Consider the following 22079-nt stretch of genomic DNA (forward strand, 5'->3'; position numbering starts at 1 on the left):
AAATTGGATTAGACATTGGCTTTGTGGGAGAAGCCACAAAGTGGTATTATATGGTTGCCTCTCTGACTGGAAGCCTGTGACTCGTGGCGTGCTGCAGGGATTGGTGCTGGGTCCTATGCTGTTTGTCATCTATATTCATAATCTGGATGACAATATGGTTAACTAGATCAACAAATTTGCAGATGACACCAAGATTGGGCGCATCATGGACAACAACGAAGGCTATCATGGCTTGTAAAGGAATCTCCATCAGCTGGAAAAATGGGCTGAAAAATGAAAGATGGAACTTAATGCAGAGGTTTGCAGAGTAGCAAAGTTTGCTACTTCAGTAGGATCAACCAGGGTAGGTCTTACACAGTGAATGGTAGGGCACTGAGGAGTGTGGTAGAAAGGGATTTGGGAATACAAGTACATAATTCATTCAAAGCGAAATTTAATGCAGACAAGTGCGAGATTTTGCACTTCAGTTGGACCAACCAGGGCGCTGTGAATAGTAGGGGACTCAGGAGTGAGAGAATAAAGGTATCTGGGAATACAGGTCCATAATTCATTGAATGTGGCATCACAAATGGATAGGGTCATAAAGAAAGCTTTTGGCACACTGGCCTTCATAAATCAATATTTTGAGTACAGTGGATAGGATGTTGTGTTGAAGTTGTATAAGGCTTCAACATAGACCTATTTTTGAGACCTATTTTGGAGTATTGTGTGCAGTTTTGGTTACCTACCTACAGGAAAGATGTAAACAACGTAGAAAGATTTCATAGAAAATTTACAAGGATGTTGCCAGGTCTGGAGGACCTGTGTTATAAGGAAAGATTGAATAGATTTGGTCTATATTCCTTAGAACGGAGAAGACAGAGGAGATTTGGTAGAGGTATACAAAATTATGAAGGGTATAGATATGGTTGATGCAAGCAGACTTTTTCCACTAAGGTTGGGTGGGACTGCAACCAGAGGTCACGAGTTAAAGGTGAAAGGTGAAAAGTTTAAGGGGAACATGAGGGGAAACTTCTTCACTCAGAGGGTCACGAGTGTGTGGAATGAGAATGGTTTATGCAAGCTCAATTTCAATGTTTAAGTAAAGTTTGGACATGTACATGAATGGTAAGGGTTTGGAGGGCTATGGTACCGGAACAGGTCTATGGGAGTAGGCAGTTTAAAAGGTTTTGGCATGGACCAGATGGGCAGAAGGGCCTGTACATACTTTGATAATAAATTCACTTTGAGCTTTGCTCCAGTAAGGACAGAGACATAAATTATACTCCTGGAAGAAAATGTGAGATGAGTAGGTTATAACAGGTTTGAAGATGATACAAAGATTGACTTTATGGATAGTATAGAATATTGCCAAAGAATACAATGGGATATAGATCAGTTACAGATATGGCCAGAGAAATGACAGATGGAGTTATTTTGGTTCAGTTAAATGTGAGATGATGCACTTTGGAAGATCAAATGCAAAGGGACAAAACACTGTTAATGGCAAGACCCTGAAAAGTTTGGATGTAAGAGGAACTTTAAGATCCAAGTCCAAAGCTTTCTGAAAGTGACTGCACAGGTTGAAGAGTGTTCAAGGTAGGGTAGGCCATGCTTGGCTTTATTAGTTAAGGCACTGAATTCAAGAGGCTGGGAAATTATGCTGCAGACTTATAAAACCCTAGTTAGGCTGCATCTGGGGCATTGCATTCAATTTTGGTTGTCCGATTACAGGAAAGATGGGGAGGTCTTGGTGTGTGTGGAAGAGATTTACCAGGTTGCTACCTGGATTAGAGGGAAAGGTTGGAACAACGCGGGCTGTTTTCTCTGGAGCAACAGAGGTTGAGGGGAGACCTGAATTAAGACATGTATAAGTAGACAGCTGGTATAATTTTTCAGGGTCAAAATGTCTAATACCATAGGGCTTACATTTAAGGCGAAGGGCCTAAATTCAAAGGAGATGTGCAGGGCAAGTGTTTTTTTTAAACCAAATTGGGTGCCTGGAAAGCACTGCCAAGGCTGATAGAGGAGGTGAGTATGATAGAGACATTTAAGAGGCTCACAGATAGCTACATGAATGCGGAGAGAATGGAGTGAGATGGAAACTGTAGGCAGAAGGGATTAAATTAGATGAGAGTTTAATTACTAGTTCAATTAGTCCAACAAAATTTTGTTGGCCAGATGTGTTGTACTATTCTATGCTCTAGTTAAATTTTCACCAGACTTCTGCTGATGAGGCATGTCGCCCAGTCAGGAAAACGTAGTCTGGGACTCAGACAGGAGCCATGGAAATATTTTTGGTGGTACTAAATCCAGTTAGGAGCTCAGTAAGTGTTAGTAGAAAACAGCTGGGGAGAGGCAGATGCCTCAGTGTAAAGCCGCAGTGCAGCCTGCCTTTAGTGATCATTTCTAAAGCAGGTCACAGGGAAGGAAAGAAAAGTCAACTGTTAACTTTCTGAGCACAGAAAAGACTAAAGGTGACATTAAAGGGTTAAATACACAACCCACTGCAAAGAAAAACTCTTTGCCAAAACAATCTACTTGATTATCTCCAACAATCATTTCTCACAAAGCCTGTTAATGACAGAACTGATCCTTTCCATATCTATGCAAAATGCATGGATCAGCAGATTAACAAGGAACTTCAGTCATGAATTCCCCTTCCGGGGCCTCTCTTACAAATTAAAAGTCTGGCTTTTCCACCTACTGCTTGGCAAGATTGCACGAACATTACACGTTTACTTCACAAGTTTTTACTTAATTGCATTATTCAGCAGAATCTCAGCAAGAATTAACTTGAACCAAGACTCACTCGGCAGCTACTTCAGCCATTTAATTACATATGGGTCCTGACAAATGCTGCTGCTTATCTAATTTATTACACATGTAACAGAAATCCCATAAGAATCACTACTGATCTCACTTCTAGCTAAGTGGAAGAAATGTCAGTCTTGAAGTGATACTGAGACACCAAAAATCAATAAAAGAACTTGCATTCAGTTACTTTGGCCTTCTTTGTGGCCCAGTTCTAGAAAAACGTGGAACAACTCAAGTGCACTAGATGTCGTCCTGGATCTGATGTCCGAGTTCCGAGGTCAAATTACCTTTAGCACTGTCATCAATTACCTTCTTTCTCCGCAAGTGAGGCAGTTTGCTTAATATTTAATTGCATTAGTGGCTCAGTTTATATGTGCATCAGATCTGGGCTGATGTAATGAGTAAAATTCATGTCACGCAACTGAGAGAATATTAACAAAAGAGGCCAAATGGCACCTGTGATACTACCATCAAATTTGGGCTCACTGTTGACTAGCAAGACACAGAATGCAGCTCTAAAAAGTAAAATACTCAAGGTCATTCCAGATAAAACTGCAATTTCATCTCCCATGAACTGGCTACACACCTGGCTAAAGCTCAAGAATGATTACTGTGACTAACATCCAGTTATCATGTGGTGAAAAAATTCTGTTCAAAATGAAGATTCACCCGGGTAGTCAAATGTTGAAATTCTTGACCTTAGAAGACTTGAAAAGTCTTCATTGCTGAGTGTATTGAAGACAGATATATAGGTTTAAAGAACTTATGACAATCAGGGAAGTGGCATGATTCTTCTGAAATGATGGGACGGGTGTCAGGAACAAATAGGTGAGTTCAATTTTTCTTTTTTATGTTCTCACTCTGCTGCAAGTCTCCAAATGAGAAACAATTTGATGAATTAATTTTCCTTTGGTAGAACGCAGCTCTTTAAAAAAACCTTCAAGATAATTAAGCACAAAGTAATGCCATTTCACCATTCAACAGACTAGCTATGCTTCTTATGTTCAAAGCTGTTAAAGTTATGACATGACATCTAAGACAGATGAAATGTTCAGGAGGTCACGAAACATCTCTGGAAAGAGAAACATCTCAGGTTCTTGAAATCAAAACTTGGAGAATGAGAAAACATGTTACAAGTTGCAGAGAAGAGGATGGCTGGAAAGAAGAAAGGGAATATCTGAAAAGATGAAGGCTACAAGGGCAGGACAGCAGTGTGTCAGGTAGTAATGCTGCTTCCCAGTTATAATGAGCCAAATTTAATCCTGACTTCAAATGGGGTTATTCTTAAGAGTTAACAGATGACATGAACCCTAGAGATATCTTGGATGTTGACAAGCTCGTGCCAGCTGAGATGAACTGCACTGGTCTATGCAGAGGTGTAAACAGAAGGAGGTGAAGCAGAGCAGCAGCAGGAAGAAAATAATACTAGAACTGTAAGTCACAAGGGAGCTGGAAATCAAGGGCTCTGCCCTCCAGTTTTCGTTGACTGAAAGACAAGCTGGACTGCGTTTGTCTGCAGCTGCACTTGCAGGAGATGAGGAACTGCTGTGGGCTTGAAGAAATGTGGATCCAAAACGATATCCATGCACCATCAATCTACAGAACATGTCACTTAGGGACTTGGGTTGTTATTTTTTTGTAACTTTGTTTTTCTGTGACCAGAATTATATGTGGTAAATGCTCAGCATGTGACAGTTGGTACTGTGTTTTGAACTTTGACCCCAGAGTAATGCTTTTTCATTTGTCAGTACTCGTGTGTATGGTTGAATGACAATTAAACTCAAACTTGGAAAGGGTGAGTAGTTTCAAGTTCCTGGGTGTCAACATCTTTGAAGACCTATCCTGGGCCCAACATAATGCAACTACAAAGAAGGCATGACAGCAGCTATATTTCATTAGGAGTTAGGAGCCTGTCTCCAAAGACCTCTGTAGATTTCTACTGTTGTGTTGTGAACAGCATTCTAACTTGTTGCATTATAGTCTGGTACGGAGGGGCCTCGACACAGGATTGGAAAAAGCAGCAAACTCAGCCACTTCCATCATAGGCACTAGATTCCCCAGCAGAGGACACCTTCAAAAGGTGATGCCTCAAAAAGGCAGCAGTCATTTGGGATCCCCATCACCCAGGACATACCCTCTTCTCATTGCCACCTAGAAACAGATTCTTCCCAATTATAATCAGATTTCTGAATGGACAATGCACCCATGTACACTGTCATTATTTTTATTTCTTTTACTCTTTTAAAATAAAATATTTAAAATTAATAAACATTGCAATGTCCTGCTACCACAAAACAACATATTTCACGACATACAGCAGTGATATTAAATCAGATTCTGAGGAAATCAAAGGCAGAGTTGCATAGGGAAGTAAAGAGGCCTAGCTTTTGAATCTGGTTGATTAGTACCGAAGGAATGATGGTGTTGAACTCGAACTTATGGTCATTGCTTCAGGACTGAACTACGATCCACAGCTATCACATAATGTGTTTGGGATTTTCCACAAAATGTACATTAAATGCAGGAATAATCCAAATAGAACATACAGGGTAAATGGTAGGGCATTGAGGAATGCAGAGGAACAGAGAGATCTAGGAATAACAGTGCATAGTTCCCTGAAGGTGGAGTCTCATGTAGATAGGGTGGTGAAGGCGGCTTTTGGAACACTGGCCTTTATAAATCAAAACATTGAGTACAGAAGTTGGGATGTAATGTTAAAATTGTACAAGGCATTGGTAAGGCCAAATTTAGTGTATTGTGTACAGTTCTGGTCACCGAATTATAGGAAAGATATCAATAAATTAGAGAGAGTGCAGAGACGATTTACTAGGATGTTACCTGGGTTTCAGCACTTAAGTTACAGAGAAAGGTTGAACAAGTTAGGTCTCTATTCATTGGAGCGTAGAAGGTTGAGGGGGGGGATTTGATTGAGGTATTTAAAATTTTGAGAGGGATAGATAGAGTTGACGTGAATAGGTTGTTTCCATTGAGAGTAGGGGAGAATCAAATGAGAGGACATGATTTGAGAGTTAGGGGGCAGAAGTTTAAGGGAAACACGAAGGGGTATTTCTTTACTCAGAGAGTGATAGCTGTGTGGAATGAGCTTCCTGTAGAAGTAGTAGAGGCCAGTTCAGTTGTGTCATTTAAGGTAAAATTGGATAGGTATATGGACAGGAAAGGAGTGGAGGGTTATGGGCTGAGTGCAGATAGGTGGGACTAGGTGAGATTAAGAGTTCGGCACGGACTAGGAGGGCCGAGATGGCCTGTTTCCGTGCTGTGATTGTTATATGTTATATATGGTTCAATGCAGAACAGCAAATTGGAAGGGCATGTAATTGCTTTTTCACCTCATGACCTTTATATGGTGGGAATATAGGGTTAAAAGAAGAGGTGTTGATTCTCGTTATTCTTGCGTTTCTACCAATTTAGTGTATTCCATTCGCTGTTCATGATGTGCTCTCCTCTATGCTGGTTTAAAAAAAACAAATACAGATTAATGATGGTTTTGCCAAATAACTTTGCTCAGTCATGTCACTTTAATTCTTCATCTTACTTGCTCCCTCATGTATTATTCTAACAAATTAAACAAACGTTTGAAGAACAGCATCTCAACTTCATTTATTTCATTCTAGCTCTTCACTTAATCAATGAACTCCTATAATTTCAGTTTGAATCTGATGCAAGATCATCAACATGCTATGTTATCTCCTGAATGCTGCCTGACCTGCTGCACACTGCATTTCACAGACCTGTTCCTCTCCCATCCCCATCTCCTATTTATGTTTCTTCCTAAGGTGACACAATTAACAGGACATCATCTCTCACTGGGTTATTTATGTAATCACTACTGGTTATAGCCAGTATAGAAAAGAAGAAATTATGAAGGTCCTGTTTGAGATACTTGTATCATTGTTAGCCAGGGATGAAGTGCCAGAAGACCGGAGTGTCACGAATATTGTGTCTTAATTTAAGAAGAGCGACAAAGAAAAACTTGCAAACACTGGATCAGAAAGTCTAAAGTGAGGTAGGTAAATTACTGGAGAGGATTGAGGAATAAAATACAAACAAGCACATTTTAAAGACAGGTGTTGATTAGGATTAGTTAACAGCTTTATATATGGGAGTTCAATTTTTATGAACCTGGGATTTGTTTTTAGATAAGGTGACCAAGCAAGTTGATGAAAGAAGGGCAATAGATGTAATTTGTATTGCCTTCAGTAAGGTCTTTGATAGACTGTTTTGGAAGGTGAGACTGCATAGAGTTCAGGGAAATCAGGCTAAATGATACACATTTAGTTTGATTGTAGAAAGTAGAGGGTGACAATGGAAGGATGTTTCTCAGATTTGAGGCCTGTGACTAGTGGTGTCCCTCAGGGGTTTGTGCTGGACCCATTGTTGTTTGTCAACTATCAACGATTTGGATAATAATGAGCATGGTTAGCAAGCTTGCAGATGACAATAGTGCACTGTGAAGAAGGTTATCAAATATTACAAGGGGATCTTGATCAACTAAGTAAGTGGGCCAAGGAATGGCTAATAAAATTTAATTTGGGTAAAAGTTATTGGGTTAGGAAAACCAAATTGAGGTAGGGCTTTCAGAAAATGAACAGCAAGCCTGTAGGAAGTGTTACAGAGAAATCTTCGAGTACAAGTACATGGTTCACTGAAAATGGAGTCACAGGTAAAGGCAGTTTTTGGCATGCCACCCTTTACAAGTCAGAGCTTTGACTAAAAATCGGGAGCCTGTAGTGCATTTGTACAGGATTCTGGTGAGGTCACGTGGGATTATTGTGCTCAGTTTTGGGTACCTACTAGAGGAATGTTGTTACTAAACCAAAGAGAATACAGAAAAAATTTACAAGGATATTGCCAGTTCTCAAGGGACTGAGTTATAGAGAGAGGTTGGATAGGCGAGGACTGTATTCCTTACAACATCAGAGACTGAGAGGTGATCATTTGAGGTGTATAAAAATCATGAGGGGCATTGATAGAGTGAATGCAATCAACTTTTTCCCTGAGGTTGGGGAATCAAGAACTAGAAGAGCTTGGTTTAAAGACAAGAGAGGAAGACTTAAGTTGGAATTTGAAGAACTTTCTTTGGCATAAAAAATGATGCCCATGTGGAATAAGCTGCCGAAGGAAGTGGATAAGGCTGATACTATAAAAGCTTTTAAGAGCAGTCACAGACAGGTACATGAATTAGAAGGTTATGGGCCAAACATTTACAAACTGGACTAGCTTGGACAAGTCACTACGTCTGTCATTGACCAGATAAGCCAAAGAGCTTGTTTCCATGCTGTTTAGCTCCATGACTCTCAGCTGATAGAAGGCCTTAAGGCACAAGAGCAAAACTGGGCCAATCAGACCATTAAGTCTGCCCTGCTATTTCATTATGGCTGATTTATTATCACTCTCAATTCCATTCTTTTGCCTTCTCTCCAAAACCCTTTGACATCCTGACTAATCAAGAATCTATCAACCAGCACTTTAAACTACATGACTTGATCTCCACAGCTGTCTGTAGCAATGAATTCAACAAATTCACCACCCTCTGGCTAAAAAAATTCCTCATCTCTGTTCTAAATGGATGTCCCTCTTTTCTGAGGTAAAGCCAGTACATCTTTTCTTAGACAAGAAGTCCAAACATGCTCACAATACTTCAAATGTGATCTGATCAAAGCTTTTTCAAGACTCACCACCACTAAGATACAAGAGACTAATGCAAGCATTTGACCCATGCCCCTTCCTCTCACAGATGCTGCTAGACAGAGTTCTTCCAGCAGACTGTTGGTTATCACCACCATTAAGTTTTGGTCTCTATTCTATGTAATCATTCACTTTGTTCTCTCCATCCCTTTGCCTTCTCTGTAGCATTAAATGCGCTTGTTTGATAACCGTCTCATTCTGAATTAAGGCCATTGACCTGAAATATTAACTTTCTCTCTCTAAAAATTCTGCTGAATATATCAATATTATAGTTTCTGATATAAAATGGCTGTTTTTAAAAATGGCAATCGAGTCACCTAAACCTGAGAGAGTTTCTTTGTAGTTTCCAAAACCTTAAGCTTGGTTTCAACGTGGCCTGCCATGAGTTAAAGAAGGCAACTGTTTCGGTTCACCCATTTACACAAACACATAAGAAAAGGAGTTGAGTAAAACACCACTCACCTGCCCAAAATTTCCAGAAGCTCTGCAATTCCATTATGGTGTTCTGTTTCATAAATAAATCTAAATAAAAACATTAAAAACTACAGAATGAGAAATCAGCACAGAAAAAGGTTAATCAATTCACATATCTCAGCTGGTTTTGAAAACTCTATCCAATGAATCCCAGTCTATTTTGTTTATTAATGCTAAAACCCCACAGAAATTACAGGTTATCTCAGACTACCAAAATGCAAAAACCCTTTACCCAAGGACAGAGGCAATACAGATATGAATGTGGTCAGCCTTGTATCCAGCAACTAAGCAGATATGCAAGCAGAGACACCAGGGTTCAATTAGGTAGAAGAGGGTGGAAAGAGTTCAGATTAAGTCAAACTTTGAGTTCCAAAAAGGTAGAATGAGCAAGGGATGGAGTCACTGATGGAAGTTGAATGGGGCAGTTTCACAAGAAAATTACTATTTCTAACAGAAAACATACATTCGAATTTTTGGCAAGGACATATTGGCACAGAAATACTGAATTTATCTTCAGAAAATCTTGAGATTTGGAAGCTTCACAAATATATACTTACCAGAACATTAGTATGATCAAGAATAACCCATCACAGATGTAGAATGCCAACCAGAACCTGGTTTAATTCACTGAATACCCAAAGCATCTCCTTCAGAGCCATCAAGGACAAAAAGCCAATACAACCAGTAAACAAAAGCAACCCATACACATTATGCACTAAGCTGCACTTATTTCTCAACAGGTCTGATGATTTGAGGGGATGTTACCGAATGTACTCAAGACTCAATAACTAAACATTTCAATGTCCAAAGCCAACTAAAGATCATAGCTTCAAACATACCAAAACTCCAATATCTTGGCCTCAAAAAAACTAGCAGGAGATCACAGTTCCAGCATGTGAATTGCTTGGGTGGAATTTGTGAATGAAGTTCAGTCATAGACAGGCTGAAACTTTACTTAATTCCCAAGTGAGGTGGTCATGGTCCATAAAATGGTCACTGAAGTCACTATACATTTGGAGTTCATAAGTTTCCCTGCCAATTGCAACTTTACATTGAGACCATAAAAATATAGCACAAAAAAAGCCATTCCCCTTGCTAGTGCTTTCAAAGAGATACCCAACAATCCAAGTCTCCAGTTATTCTGCAATGACCATTTTCTAGTTATTGCTCAAATCGTTCATGACGAACTCTCAGACAGCATAATTCAGAAATTAGAATACAGTAAACCTGATCATCTGGCACCTTTGGAACTTTGTGACTGGCAGATCTTAGGACGAATGGATGTTATTCTCATTAATATTCCAATACTATTCTAATTCATTTCTCAAAGATACTTCATGGTAGTCAGATTTTCCAGTGGGCTCCAGTATGTTGAAAGGAATGCAGGAAACAGGGTCTTAGTTACAGGAGCAATAGGGTCCTGGTGTTCAAGGAAACAGGACTCAACGAGTCAAGTGATCCACCATCAGGAGTTTCTAATAAGGAAGAGTGGATCATCATGGTTTTTACCGTTTCGTTCTGGGGCCAGCTGGACATTTCTTCATTAAACTAAAAAAACCCTACAGAACACTGAAGTACGTTGTAGATATTTTTATTATCCATAACACTTCACCGCTTCTCCTGACATCAAAATCACAAATTATTACCTGTAAAATATATTATTGATTTGTCTCCGGATGTAAGCTCTCAAGCCCAGGAACTTGCCATAGATTCTATGAAGAATTGTCTTCAGGAAATCTCTCTCCCTTGGATCCTCACTATCAAACAATTCCAGTAACTGGAAGGTAGAAAGAAACTCAATGCCTATTATTGATTTGTACACAATGAACAATACAGATACATTTGTCAGTATTTTCAAGTGTAATGTAACTGTCTAAACAACATTTCACTTTGCTGTTGTTCTAATGATAACTTGATTTATTATCCTTTAAAATTTTTAGGTAACTGATGTCAACTGAAAAGAATCAAGCCCTAAATTTGAACATTTTGAAATTATTTTGGTCTGTGTTGAATTTAGTTTCACTCCATGTACAAAATGTTTCAGTTCATAGGTAATAAGCAATGTCTGTCCCCTGATTTCAGGTCAACTGAATTGGAAATCCTCGTCTCCCCCCGTCCACCGCCCCTCCAAATGGAAGCACTGCATTTTGTTTTCTGATCAATTTGGGATGACTAGCTCTTCCAGTAACCTTTTTTCCACCAATATTAATGTTCTTCATCCTGACAAAAGATCAACCAAGTGCATTAACTGTTTCCAAATTTACCCTTATTCCCTTCCTATTTATTTTTTCCCTTGTCAATTTTTCGTTCTTTGCTACTCAATTCTAAGCACCCCCCCCCCCCCCACAGTTCTGAATTTTACATCTCCAATAAATGCACTACATTTTCTGGACCACTGGATTTGATGGGTACCCCATTCGCAGTTTTTTGCTAAGTTCATATTATAACTGGTTACTAGATAGCCTAATGAATGAGGAACTGCAAATTAGGTTGTACAGTGCCTATAAAAAGAATTCACCCCCGCCTCAACAGAAGTTTTCATGTTTTATTGTATTGAATCACAGTAGATTTAATTTGGCTTTTTTGACACTGATCCGTTTGAACAGGAGTTTGAAGAGATATGACACGTCAACAAATACAATCAAGAACTTCTACAGTTGCACTGTGGAGAACATTCTGACAGGCTGCATCACTGTCTGGTATGGGTGGGGACGGGGGGATGCGACTACACAGGACTGAAAGCATGCCCTTTCCTCACTGTTACCTTGGTAGGAGATACAGAAGCCTGAAGGCACACACTCAGCGATTCAGGAAGAGCTTCTTCCCCTCTGCCATTCCATTACTAAATGGGCACTGAAGCTTTGGATTCTACCTCACTTTTCTGTTTTTGCACATTTTAAGACAATCTATTCAATATATGTAACTGATTTACTTATTTGTTATGTTTTATTTTTATTATTTTCTCTCTCTCGCTGCTAGATTATGTATTGCATTGAACTATTGCTGCTAAGTTAACAAATTTCACATCATATGCCAGAGATAATAATCCTGATTCTGAAAAAGATTCTTTCTTGTCAAAATGAAAACAAATTTCTACAAATTAGTCTAAATGTATTACAATTATTAAATGCAAAATAATTGATTACATAATTAATCACCCCATTCAAGTCAGTACTTAGTAGATGCACCCTTGACAGCAATTACAGCCTTGAGTCTGGGTGGATAGGTCTCCATTGGACATCAGAACACTGCAACTGTTACCCCTATTCTTCTTTACAAAACTGCTCAAGCTGTCAGTTTGCATGGGGATCATGAATGAACAGCCCTTTTCAATTCTCAATTGGACTGAGGTCTGGACTGACTGATGTCCACTCCAGGACATTAATTTAACTTTGTTGTTTAGCTTTATGCTTGGGGTTACGTTTTGCTGGAAAACATATCTTCTCCCAAGTCAGTTTTCTTGCAGACTGCATCAGGTTCTCCACCAGGATTTCCCTATATTTTGCTGCATTCATTCTATCTTCCATCTTCACAAGCCTTCCAGGGTCTGCTGCAGTGAAGCATCCCCAAGAGCACGATGCAGCCACCAAAATGCTCACGGGAGGGATGGTGTGTTTTTGATGGCGTAGTAGTGTTTGGCTTATGCCAAACACAGCATTTAGTTCTTTGACCATCAAAACTCAATTTTGGTTTCATCACACCATAGAACCTTCTTCCAGCTGACATCAGAGTCTCCCACGTCTTCTGGCAAACTCTTAAGATTTCATGTTTTTTTTCCCCAATTGTGGCTTTCTCTTTGCTATGCTCCCATAAAGCCGCTACTGGTGAAGCACCTGGGTAACAGTTGCCGTAAGCGCAGTCTCTCCCATCTCAGCTACTGAAACTTGTAACTCCTTCAGAGTTGTCACTGGTCTCTTGGTGGCCTCCCTCACTCGTCCCCTTCTTGTGTGGTCTCTCAATTTTTGTGGACAGCCTGCTTGAGGTAGATTTTCAGCTGTGCCATATTCTTTCCATTTCTTGTATCCATCTCCTGATTTGTGCTTTTCAACAACCTTTTTGTGGAGTTGCTTGGAGTGTTCTTTTGTCTTCATGGTGTAGTTTTTGCCAGGATACTGACTCACCAGCAGTTGGACCTTCCAGATACAGGTGTATTTTCACAACAATCAATTGAAACACATTGACTCTCCATTTGGAGGTGTGGCTTCTAAAACCATTTGGCTGCACCAGAAATGATTTGGGCTATCACATTAAAGGTGGTGAATACTGATTCAATTATTTGCTGTTTTATATTTATAATTAATTTAGCTCACTTTGTAGTAATCTGCTTTCACCTTAACATGAGTCTTTTCTGTTCATCAGTGTGATTCAGTGTTGTAGAACAATAAACATGAAAACTTCCTGGGGGGTGGGGAAGGAGAGGGAATATTTTTTATAGGCACTCTAGCTCCAAAACAACCAGTAGTTGGTCCCAACTGTCAGCGTGCCATTTGCAAAAGGAGGCATAGGACCCAACTATAAAACGCTACCACCAAGCTAAATTTTGTTCCTTTGTTCCAGGTAGTGGACATACTCACCGACAGGACAAATTTCTGGTCAACATACTTCTTGGCTATATTTGGTTGGAAGTCAGCACACTCAAGGAATCGCAGGAAAAATTCATAGACAAGCTGGAAAGATGAGCAACAATTGATACAAATTGGGCTTTCCATTGTTTAAATGCATAAATATGAATGAAAAGCAGAGGTAGCTAACTTAACTTTTGAGCCTGCTCTGGAATTTAATAAGATTATAGCTGCTATTCAATATATTGTCTTAAACTTAAAAATAGTCAAAGAGTCTGCTTTCACAGCACTTTAAAGAAAGTGATTCTAAGACTCAACACCACTTCACAAAAAAATCTTTCAGCTTGAATGGACAACCCCTTATTTTCTCAGTGACCTGTGGTCACTCCAGTTCATAAGAGGCAATACCTTTTCCAGATCCACCTTATTAAGACTCTGCAGGTTCTTGCATCTTTCAATAACCCCAATTCTCTTCAGCAAGTACAAGCCCAGCACACCAAATTTTGTCATAAGCTTGATAGACCTTTGAATATTCTCCTAAAGAAATACTGTACATATGACCCAGATATGGCCTCATTAATGCCCTATACAACTTCATAGGTGGAAGGGAAAATTGTGATGAAGAACTTGTGATAGATATAGATTGAATGATTGGATGAAAATCTAGTGAATAGAGTTGAATGTGGGTAAAAGGAATCATAAGGCAATTACATAAACATGATTGACTGCAAAAGAATGTATTTCAGATTGATCTAAGATTTTAGTGCATGTATCACAAGTTAGACAGGTCTAAAAGTGGCTAATGCAAAGCAGTTGGAGTTTAAGTACAGGGAGGTTTTGTTACAGTTGTATAGGGGGATGGTGAGTTCACATCTGGAATGCTGTGCAGAGCTTTTGCCCCTTGTCTTAAAAATAGATACTGCAGCATTAGAGGCAGAATAAATTTGATTTGCCAAGCTAATTCCTAGGATAAAAAGGTTATCCTATCAAGAGGAGCTGGGCAGTTTGGTTCTGTATTCCTTGATATTTAGAAGAATGAGGGGAGACCTTGTTCAAATTAGTGGAGGAGTCAAGAACAAGGCAGCAAAATAAAAGACCAAGTGACTTAAAACTAAGGTACGTAGAAATTTATTTTTTCGGAGGGTAGTCATCTCAAGGAATGTGGCGAACACCATTTATTTATTTATTAATTAAATTTTTAGAAAGTTACAAAGAATAAATGTAATGAAAAAAAAAGAAAAATAATATTGATCCTCCCCCCTCCCCTCAACTCTCCCCCCTTTAACCCTTATCTAAAGAAAGAGAAAAAAGAAAGAAAGAAGAAAAAAGATTGCCTGGATATTGGAGGATCCCCACATGCTCCATGGAGTTCAAAATAATTTTAGTATTTATTTTTACTTTCCCCAATTACTTTATAATTTTATCTTCAAAGGACCTTTTTTTAAAATCCCATCTTTTGTAGGTATGGGAGCCAAATTTTCAAAAATATATCATATTCATTTCTTAGATTATATGTAATTTTTTCAAGAGGAATACAACTATATATTTCATTATTCCAATGATCCATAGTTAAATATTTATCAGATTTCCAAGTAACTGCGATAACTTTTTTAGCTACCGCCAATGCAATTTTTATAAATTTTTTCTGATACTTATTCAATTCAAGTTTCGGTACTGTCCCTTCAATATCTCCTAATAAAAATAACATTGGACTATGTGGGAGTTGTACTCCAGTAATTTGTTCCAATAAATGTCTTAAATTTATCCAAAATGGTTGAATTTTAAAACAAGACCAAGTAGAATGTAAAAAAAGTACCAATTTCTTGATTACATCGAAAACATTGGTCAGACATACTTGAATTTAATCTTTTTATTTTCTGTGGTGTTATATATAATTGATGTAAAAAATTATATTGTATTAATCTAAATCTAACATTTATTGTATTTATCATACTATCAGAACATAATCTTGACCAACTTTTTCCATCAATTTTAGCATTCAAATTAGATTCCCATTTTTGTCTTGATTTATGAATTCCAGATTCAATTGTCTGTTTTTGAATCAAATTGTACATACAAGATGTAATTTTTTTAATTTTTCCTTTTTGAATTAATATTTCTATTTCACTAGGTTTTGGCATCAACATCGTTTGACCCAGCTTTTCACGTAAATAAGCCTTTAATTGAAAATAACAGAAAAGAGAGTTGTTTGATATTTTATATTTATTTTTTAATTGATCAAACGACATCAATATACCTCCTTCAAAACAATCACCTATATATTTAATCTCCTTTTGGAACCAAGTAAAAGTTTATTATCCACTGTAAAAAGAATAAGCCTATTTTGAATTAAAGTTCTTTTTGCTAATAAAGGTTTCTTTATCTCATCATCCATATTTACCTTATTCCATAAATCAAGTGTCTTAATATAGGAGATTCTTTTTTTCCCCGTATCCATTTGGATTCCCATTTATATATAAAATCTTCTGGTATGTTTTCTCCTATCTTATCTAATTCTATTCTAATCCATGCCGGTTTTTTTCCATCAAAAAAAGACGCAATAAATCTAAGTTGATTTGCTTTAAATAATTCTTAAAATTTGGAAGTTGTAACCCTCCTAAATCAAATTTACACATCAATTTTTCCAATGATATTCTTGACATCTTTCCTTTCCAAAGAAATTTCCTTACATATTTATTCAGTTCTTGAAAAAACTTCTGAGGTAATTGTAAAGGTAAAGTTTGGTATAAATATTGCAATCTAGGAAATATATTCATTTTTACAGCATTAACTCTACCTATTAATGTTATTGGTAACATCATCCATTTATCAAGATCCTCTTATTTTTTTAATAATGGCAAATAATTTTGTTTATATAAATTTTTTACATCATTATCAACTCTAATACCTAAATATTTTATCCAATTTATTGACCATCGAAATTGAGTTACTAATTGACATTGATTATAATTTCCTTTGGTAAGGGGTAAAATTTCACTTTTATCCCAATTTACTTTATACCCTGATACTTTCCCATATTCTTCCAATCTAAAAGATAATCTTTGCAAAGATTGCAATGGGTTTGTTAAATAAATCAAAACATCATCAGCAAATAAATTAATCTTATATTCTTCTTGATTAACTCTAAAGCCCCCAATGTCTGAATCAGTACTAATTAATTCAGCTAATGGTTCTATTGCCAATACAAATAAAGCAGGTGATAATGGGTAGCCTTGTCTAGTTGACCTCATTAAGCAAAATGATGTTGAAATCTGACCATTTGTAACTACTTTAGCTTGAGGATTAGTATTTAAAGTTTTAATCCATTGTATAAAAGATTTTCCTAACTCATATTTTTCCAATACCTTAAATAAAAAATCCCATTCCAATCTATCAAATGCTTTTTCTGCATCCAAAGCAACTGCCACACTCATTTCCTCTCTTTTTTGTGCCAAATGTATAACCGGGTTATATTATCCATTGATTGTCTGTTTTTAATAAAACCTGTTTGATCCATATGTATTAATTTTGGTAAATATTTAGATATTCTATTAGATAAAATTTTTGCTATTATCTTATAATCTGTATTCAACAAAGAAATAGGTCTATATGATGTTGGTTTTAAAGGATCTCTATCTTTTTTTGGCAATACAGTTATGATCGCTGTTAAAAATGATTGTGGGAGTTTATGCATTCTTTCCACTTGATATATTAATTCCATAAAAGGAGGAATTAATAAATCTTTAAATTTTTTATAATTCAGGAGGAAAACCATCTTCTCCTGGGTATTTATTACTCTGAAGTGATCCTAAAGCTTCTTCAACCTCTTTTAATGTAAAGGGCATATCTAATCTTTTCTGTTCTTCCAAATTTAATTTTGGAAGGGTTATTTGTGATTCTGATTAATATAGTTCAGTATAAATTTTTTTTAAAGTTTCATTAATTTCTAAAGGTTTATAAGTAACCTTATTTACACTTCTAATTGCATTTATTGTTTGAGAAGCCTGTTCTGTTTTCAACAGCCAAGCAAGAATCTTATGTGATCTTTCACCTAATTCATAATATTTCTGTTTAGTTCTCATAATTACTTTTTCTGTATGATATGTCTTATATTGTATTATATTGTAATTTTTTATTAACAAGTTGTCTTCGTTTTTCTTCTGTCATATATCTTTGAGATTCTTTTTCTAACTTTATATCTTTTTCCAATTGATCTATTTCTGCCATGTATTCCTTCTTAATTTTAGATGTATAACTTATAATCTGACCCCTTAAATATGCTTTCATTGCTTCCCATAACACAATTTTATCTTAAACTGAATGTAAATTTGTATCAAAAAAAAATTGAATGTTTTTTCATAAAATCACAAAAATCTTGACGTTTTAATAAAATTGAATTAAATCTCCATCTATAGATCGATTCCTCCTTATCCATCATTATCATTGTCATTATCAAGGGGGAATGATCTGACAGTATTCTTGCTTTATATTCCACACTTTTCACTCTATCCTGAATATTTTTTGATAATAAAAAAAATCAATTCTTGAGTAAGTTTTATGTCTATTTGAATAAAATGAATAATCTCTTTCTCTTGGATTAATTTTTCTCCATATATCAATCAGGTTTAAATCTTTCATTAATGATAAAGTTAGTTTTATTACTTTTGATTTTGTAGCAACTTTAGTTGACCTATCCAAAACTGGATCTAAACAAAAATTAAAATCTCCACCTATTAATATTTTATCATCTGCATCAGTCAAATTCAAAAAAACTTCCTGTATAAATTTTGCATCATTTTCATTTGCTGCATAAATGTTCATAAAAATCAATAATTCCGAAAAAATTTGACAATGTATAATCACACATCTCCCCACAGAATCAATTACTACATTTTGTATTTTAATTGGTAAAGTTTTACTAACCAAAATTGCCTCTAACCTCTCGATTTTGAATTAAATGAAGCTGCAGTGACATTTCCAACCCAATCTCTCTTTAATTTCTTATGTTCTGTTTCTGTTAAATGTGTTTCTTGTAAGAAAGCTATCGCCTTTCATTTTCTTAATATATGTTAAAACTCTTTTTCTTTTCACAGGTCCATTAAGTCCATTAACATTAAAACTTAAAAAATTAAGTAAATTAATCATTCATAATACCTTGAGAACTCTTTGAAATTCTCCATGTTGCTATGAGTCTCTCCCCAACCATCCAGGCAAAAAAGAAAAAAAAATAGAAAAAAGATAACTAATATATAAAAAAAACCCAAAATACCCCCCCCCCCCCATTTTACGGGTCATGGCAATCACCATGATTGTACACGGGAAACTCGCAACCATCGATCAGGAGCTCCTCCAGCTCCCCCGCAAAAAAAAGAAAATATATTAGTGAAGAAAAAAAAATAATTAATGTCTCTACTCCCAATTAATACTCAACTATTTTTGTTTTCCTTATAAATGTCCATCAAGTCCAACCTTATTTCAGTCTTCATCATTAGTCCACTTCATTTCTATAATTCTTTAGTCCTCTTCGTGGACATCAAATAATTCTTGTACAAATTTCTCCATTTTCTGGTAATCTACGAAAGATCTTCATTCTTCGTTATCCAGGAAAATGATCAATTTTGCTGGGTAGTTCAATAAAAATTTAAAGCCCTTTTCCCATAAAGATTTTTTCACTGGATTAAATTCCTTCCACCTCTTCAGAAGATCATAACTTATGTCTGGATAAAAAAAAACTCTTTTCCCTTCTATTATCAATAGCCCATTTCTCTTTTTAGCACCTTGAGTAGCTGCCTTCAAGATCATTTCTTCATCTTGATACCTTAAGCATTTTATCAAAATTGATCTTGGATTTTGCTCTTGTTGAGGTCTTGGTCTTAAAGCTCTGTGTGCTCTTTCAATTTCAATTACTTAGCTTCCTTCTTTCATTTCCAAAATTTTCGGAATCCATTCTTGACAGAATTTTATTGGATTTTCTCCCTCTGTACCTTCCATAAGACCAACAATTTTAATATTATTTCATCTACTAGAGTTTTCAAGCGCATCTATTTTTTCCAACATCCATTTTCTTTCTATTGTCCAGGCAAGATTATTGTCTTCTATCTTATCTATTCTTTCAGTGTTTTCTTCCATTTTTACTTCCATCTCTAACTTTATTATCCATCTTCTTTTGTTTTTCCACCACATTATCGAGTGTATTCTGCATCCTTCTTAAATCTGTTCTTATAGCTTTTAATTTATTCATCATATATATCAGGATATCTCTTATGTCTCCTTTAATCTCTTTCTTCTTTTCCTCTTCTTCATCCTCTGTATTTCCCAAAGAGTCTGATTCCACTTCCGATTCACTTCCAGCCGTAGTTGGGATTTGTAGTTTTGTTAATATCTGTTCATGCATACTTGTTTCTTCTCGCATGCGTTGTTCTTGCCGTTTCTTCTCAGAGACCGCCAACATTGCTGCAACTTCCTGTCCCGCATCATCAGAAGTGCCATGCACTTCGCCGGGAGGAGATTCAACTTGAGTCCGAGGCTTCGCCGATACAGTTAGGCCTTTTTCCCCGCTGATTTGCGCAGTCTTCAAAGTAGAAGCTTTCTTCTGTTTCAGTTTAGGAGCCATATCCAAAAATAATCCTGAGTTACTTATAAATAGTTTCTAGTAGGTATTTATTAATTCTTCTTCATTTAAACCCTATTTCATTACTTTTTACGAGGGAGCTGGATTCCCAACGTCTCGACCCTACGTCATCCCGTGACATCCCCACCGAGAACACAATTTAAGGTGGAGATAGGTACGTACTTGGAAAATTGTTGAATGAAGGGTGCAGGGAACTAACAGAAAGTTGAGTCAATATTGATCAGCCATGATCATATGGAATGGTGGGTAGACTTGAGTACCTGGCTTCCTACATCTCGTGAAACATTGGCTCCCTAATTCTGTATTCCTCCAAACTAACAAAGGACAGGTCCTTCAGCCAACAATGTTTTGCCAGTATTTTAACCCTTCCCAAGTTTAATTTAATCCCTCCCTCTCTCATTTTTCTTTCATTCACGTGCCTATCCAAGAGTCTCTTAAATGGCCTTAAAGTATCTGCCTTTACTGATGCTGGCAGCATGTTCCATGCACTCACCACTGTGTAAAAAAAAACCAAATCTACCTTTGACATGCTCCCTGTACATTCTTTCAATCACCTTAAAAATATGCCCTCTCATATTAGCTGATGTTGCCCTGGGAAAAGGTTACTGGCTGTCCACTCTTACTATGCCTCCATCTTATACACCTCTATCAAGCATGCCCCTCATGCTTCTTCACTCCAGAGAGAAAAGCCTTAGCTTGCTTGACCTTTCATTATATATACTCTGATTTAGGCAGCATTTTGATAAATTTCCTCGACACCCTCTCTAAAATTTCTAAAATTGTAACACTAAGCTTTCCTCATTATTTGTTGTATTTGCATACTACTGCAAATCATGCACCAGGGCACCAAGACGTCTCTCACCATTGTGATATTTTTATTTTACATCAAAGAGGAAAGGAGAAAGGGTGAAGCTAGCTCTTACTTCACCCTTTTCCCTCATTTCTTTATACTGGCAATCTTCTAGCTATTTTTCAGTACAAATGAAGGGACTTATCTCTTCTTAAGTCATTTTTAGTTGCCTTCTCAGAAACAAGAGAAAATCTGCAGATGCTGGAAATCCAAGCAACACACAAAATGCTGGAGGAACTCAGCTGGCCAGGCAGCATCAATGGAAAAGAGTACATTAATATTTTGGGCCGAGACCCTTCAGTTGCCTTCTGTTGGTTTTTAAGTTTCCCAATCCTCAAACTCCCAATTAAATTTTGTTATATTATATGCCCACTCTTCTGCGTCTTTGCATCCCTTGTCAGCCACAGTTGCCTCATTCTCTCTTTAGGATACTTTTTTGTGATATATCTATCCTGCAACATCTGAATTGCTCCCAGAAACTCTAGCCAGTGTTGTTCTGCCATCACCTCTGCTACTGTTCCCATCTAATCAACTTTGGCCACCTCCTCTCAAATATCTCTGCAGTTCCTTTAATTGAAGAGCTGGTGGCCCAGCCAGTTCAGCGGGTACTGGGATCAAAGTCCATGCGGGAAGGAGGCACGAGGGTTGGTGATCCCTCCCCAACCCCACCAACCAACAACCCAACAAGTACACCAAAGTCTGACATTTGAGGCCTGGAGTTCAGGATTCAGTCGTTTGGTGTTTGAGTCCTGGAGTTCAGGATCCCAGTGAGTCTTGGGGTTGATACTGAAGATTGAAAACAAAAGATCAATTGGAAGTCCAGAAGTTAAGGCAGAAACTCTGGGCCTGCAAGCTTACTAGGGAGGTCAGGGGCCCAGTTGGAGGACTGTGTGTGTCTGAGTGGGTGGGAGGGAGGGAGGGAGGAAAGAGACTTGTTTTGCTGTTTTTCAGCTGAACATTGTGGGCATGCTATATTGGCGCCAGAATGTGTGGCAGTTCTTATGGGCTGTCTCCAGCATATCCTTAGGTTGTGTTGGTTGTTAATACAAACAATGCATTG

At 37.2% G+C, this 22079-nt stretch overlaps 1 protein-coding gene across 5 annotated transcripts in view; it reads right to left on the reverse strand.

Moving 5' to 3' along the window:
• Window positions 1-22079, reverse strand: part of ppp2r5d (protein phosphatase 2, regulatory subunit B', delta) — a 148284-nt gene that overhangs the window by 36849 nt on the left and 89356 nt on the right. For all 5 annotated transcript variants that reach the window (XM_059982606.1, XM_059982603.1, XM_059982604.1 and 2 more), the window contains 3 exons: window positions 13551-13643; window positions 10623-10753; window positions 8965-9024 (listed from right to left, as the gene is read on the reverse strand). In XM_059982606.1, the coding sequence (XP_059838589.1) occupies window positions 8965-9024; window positions 10623-10753; window positions 13551-13643 (284 nt within the window). The remainder of the gene's footprint in view (window positions 1-8964; window positions 9025-10622; window positions 10754-13550; window positions 13644-22079) is intronic.

Source organism: Hypanus sabinus, chromosome 10, assembly GCF_030144855.1.
Source record: "Hypanus sabinus isolate sHypSab1 chromosome 10, sHypSab1.hap1, whole genome shotgun sequence".
In the NCBI taxonomy this organism is placed as follows: domain Eukaryota; kingdom Metazoa; phylum Chordata; class Chondrichthyes; order Myliobatiformes; family Dasyatidae; genus Hypanus; species Hypanus sabinus.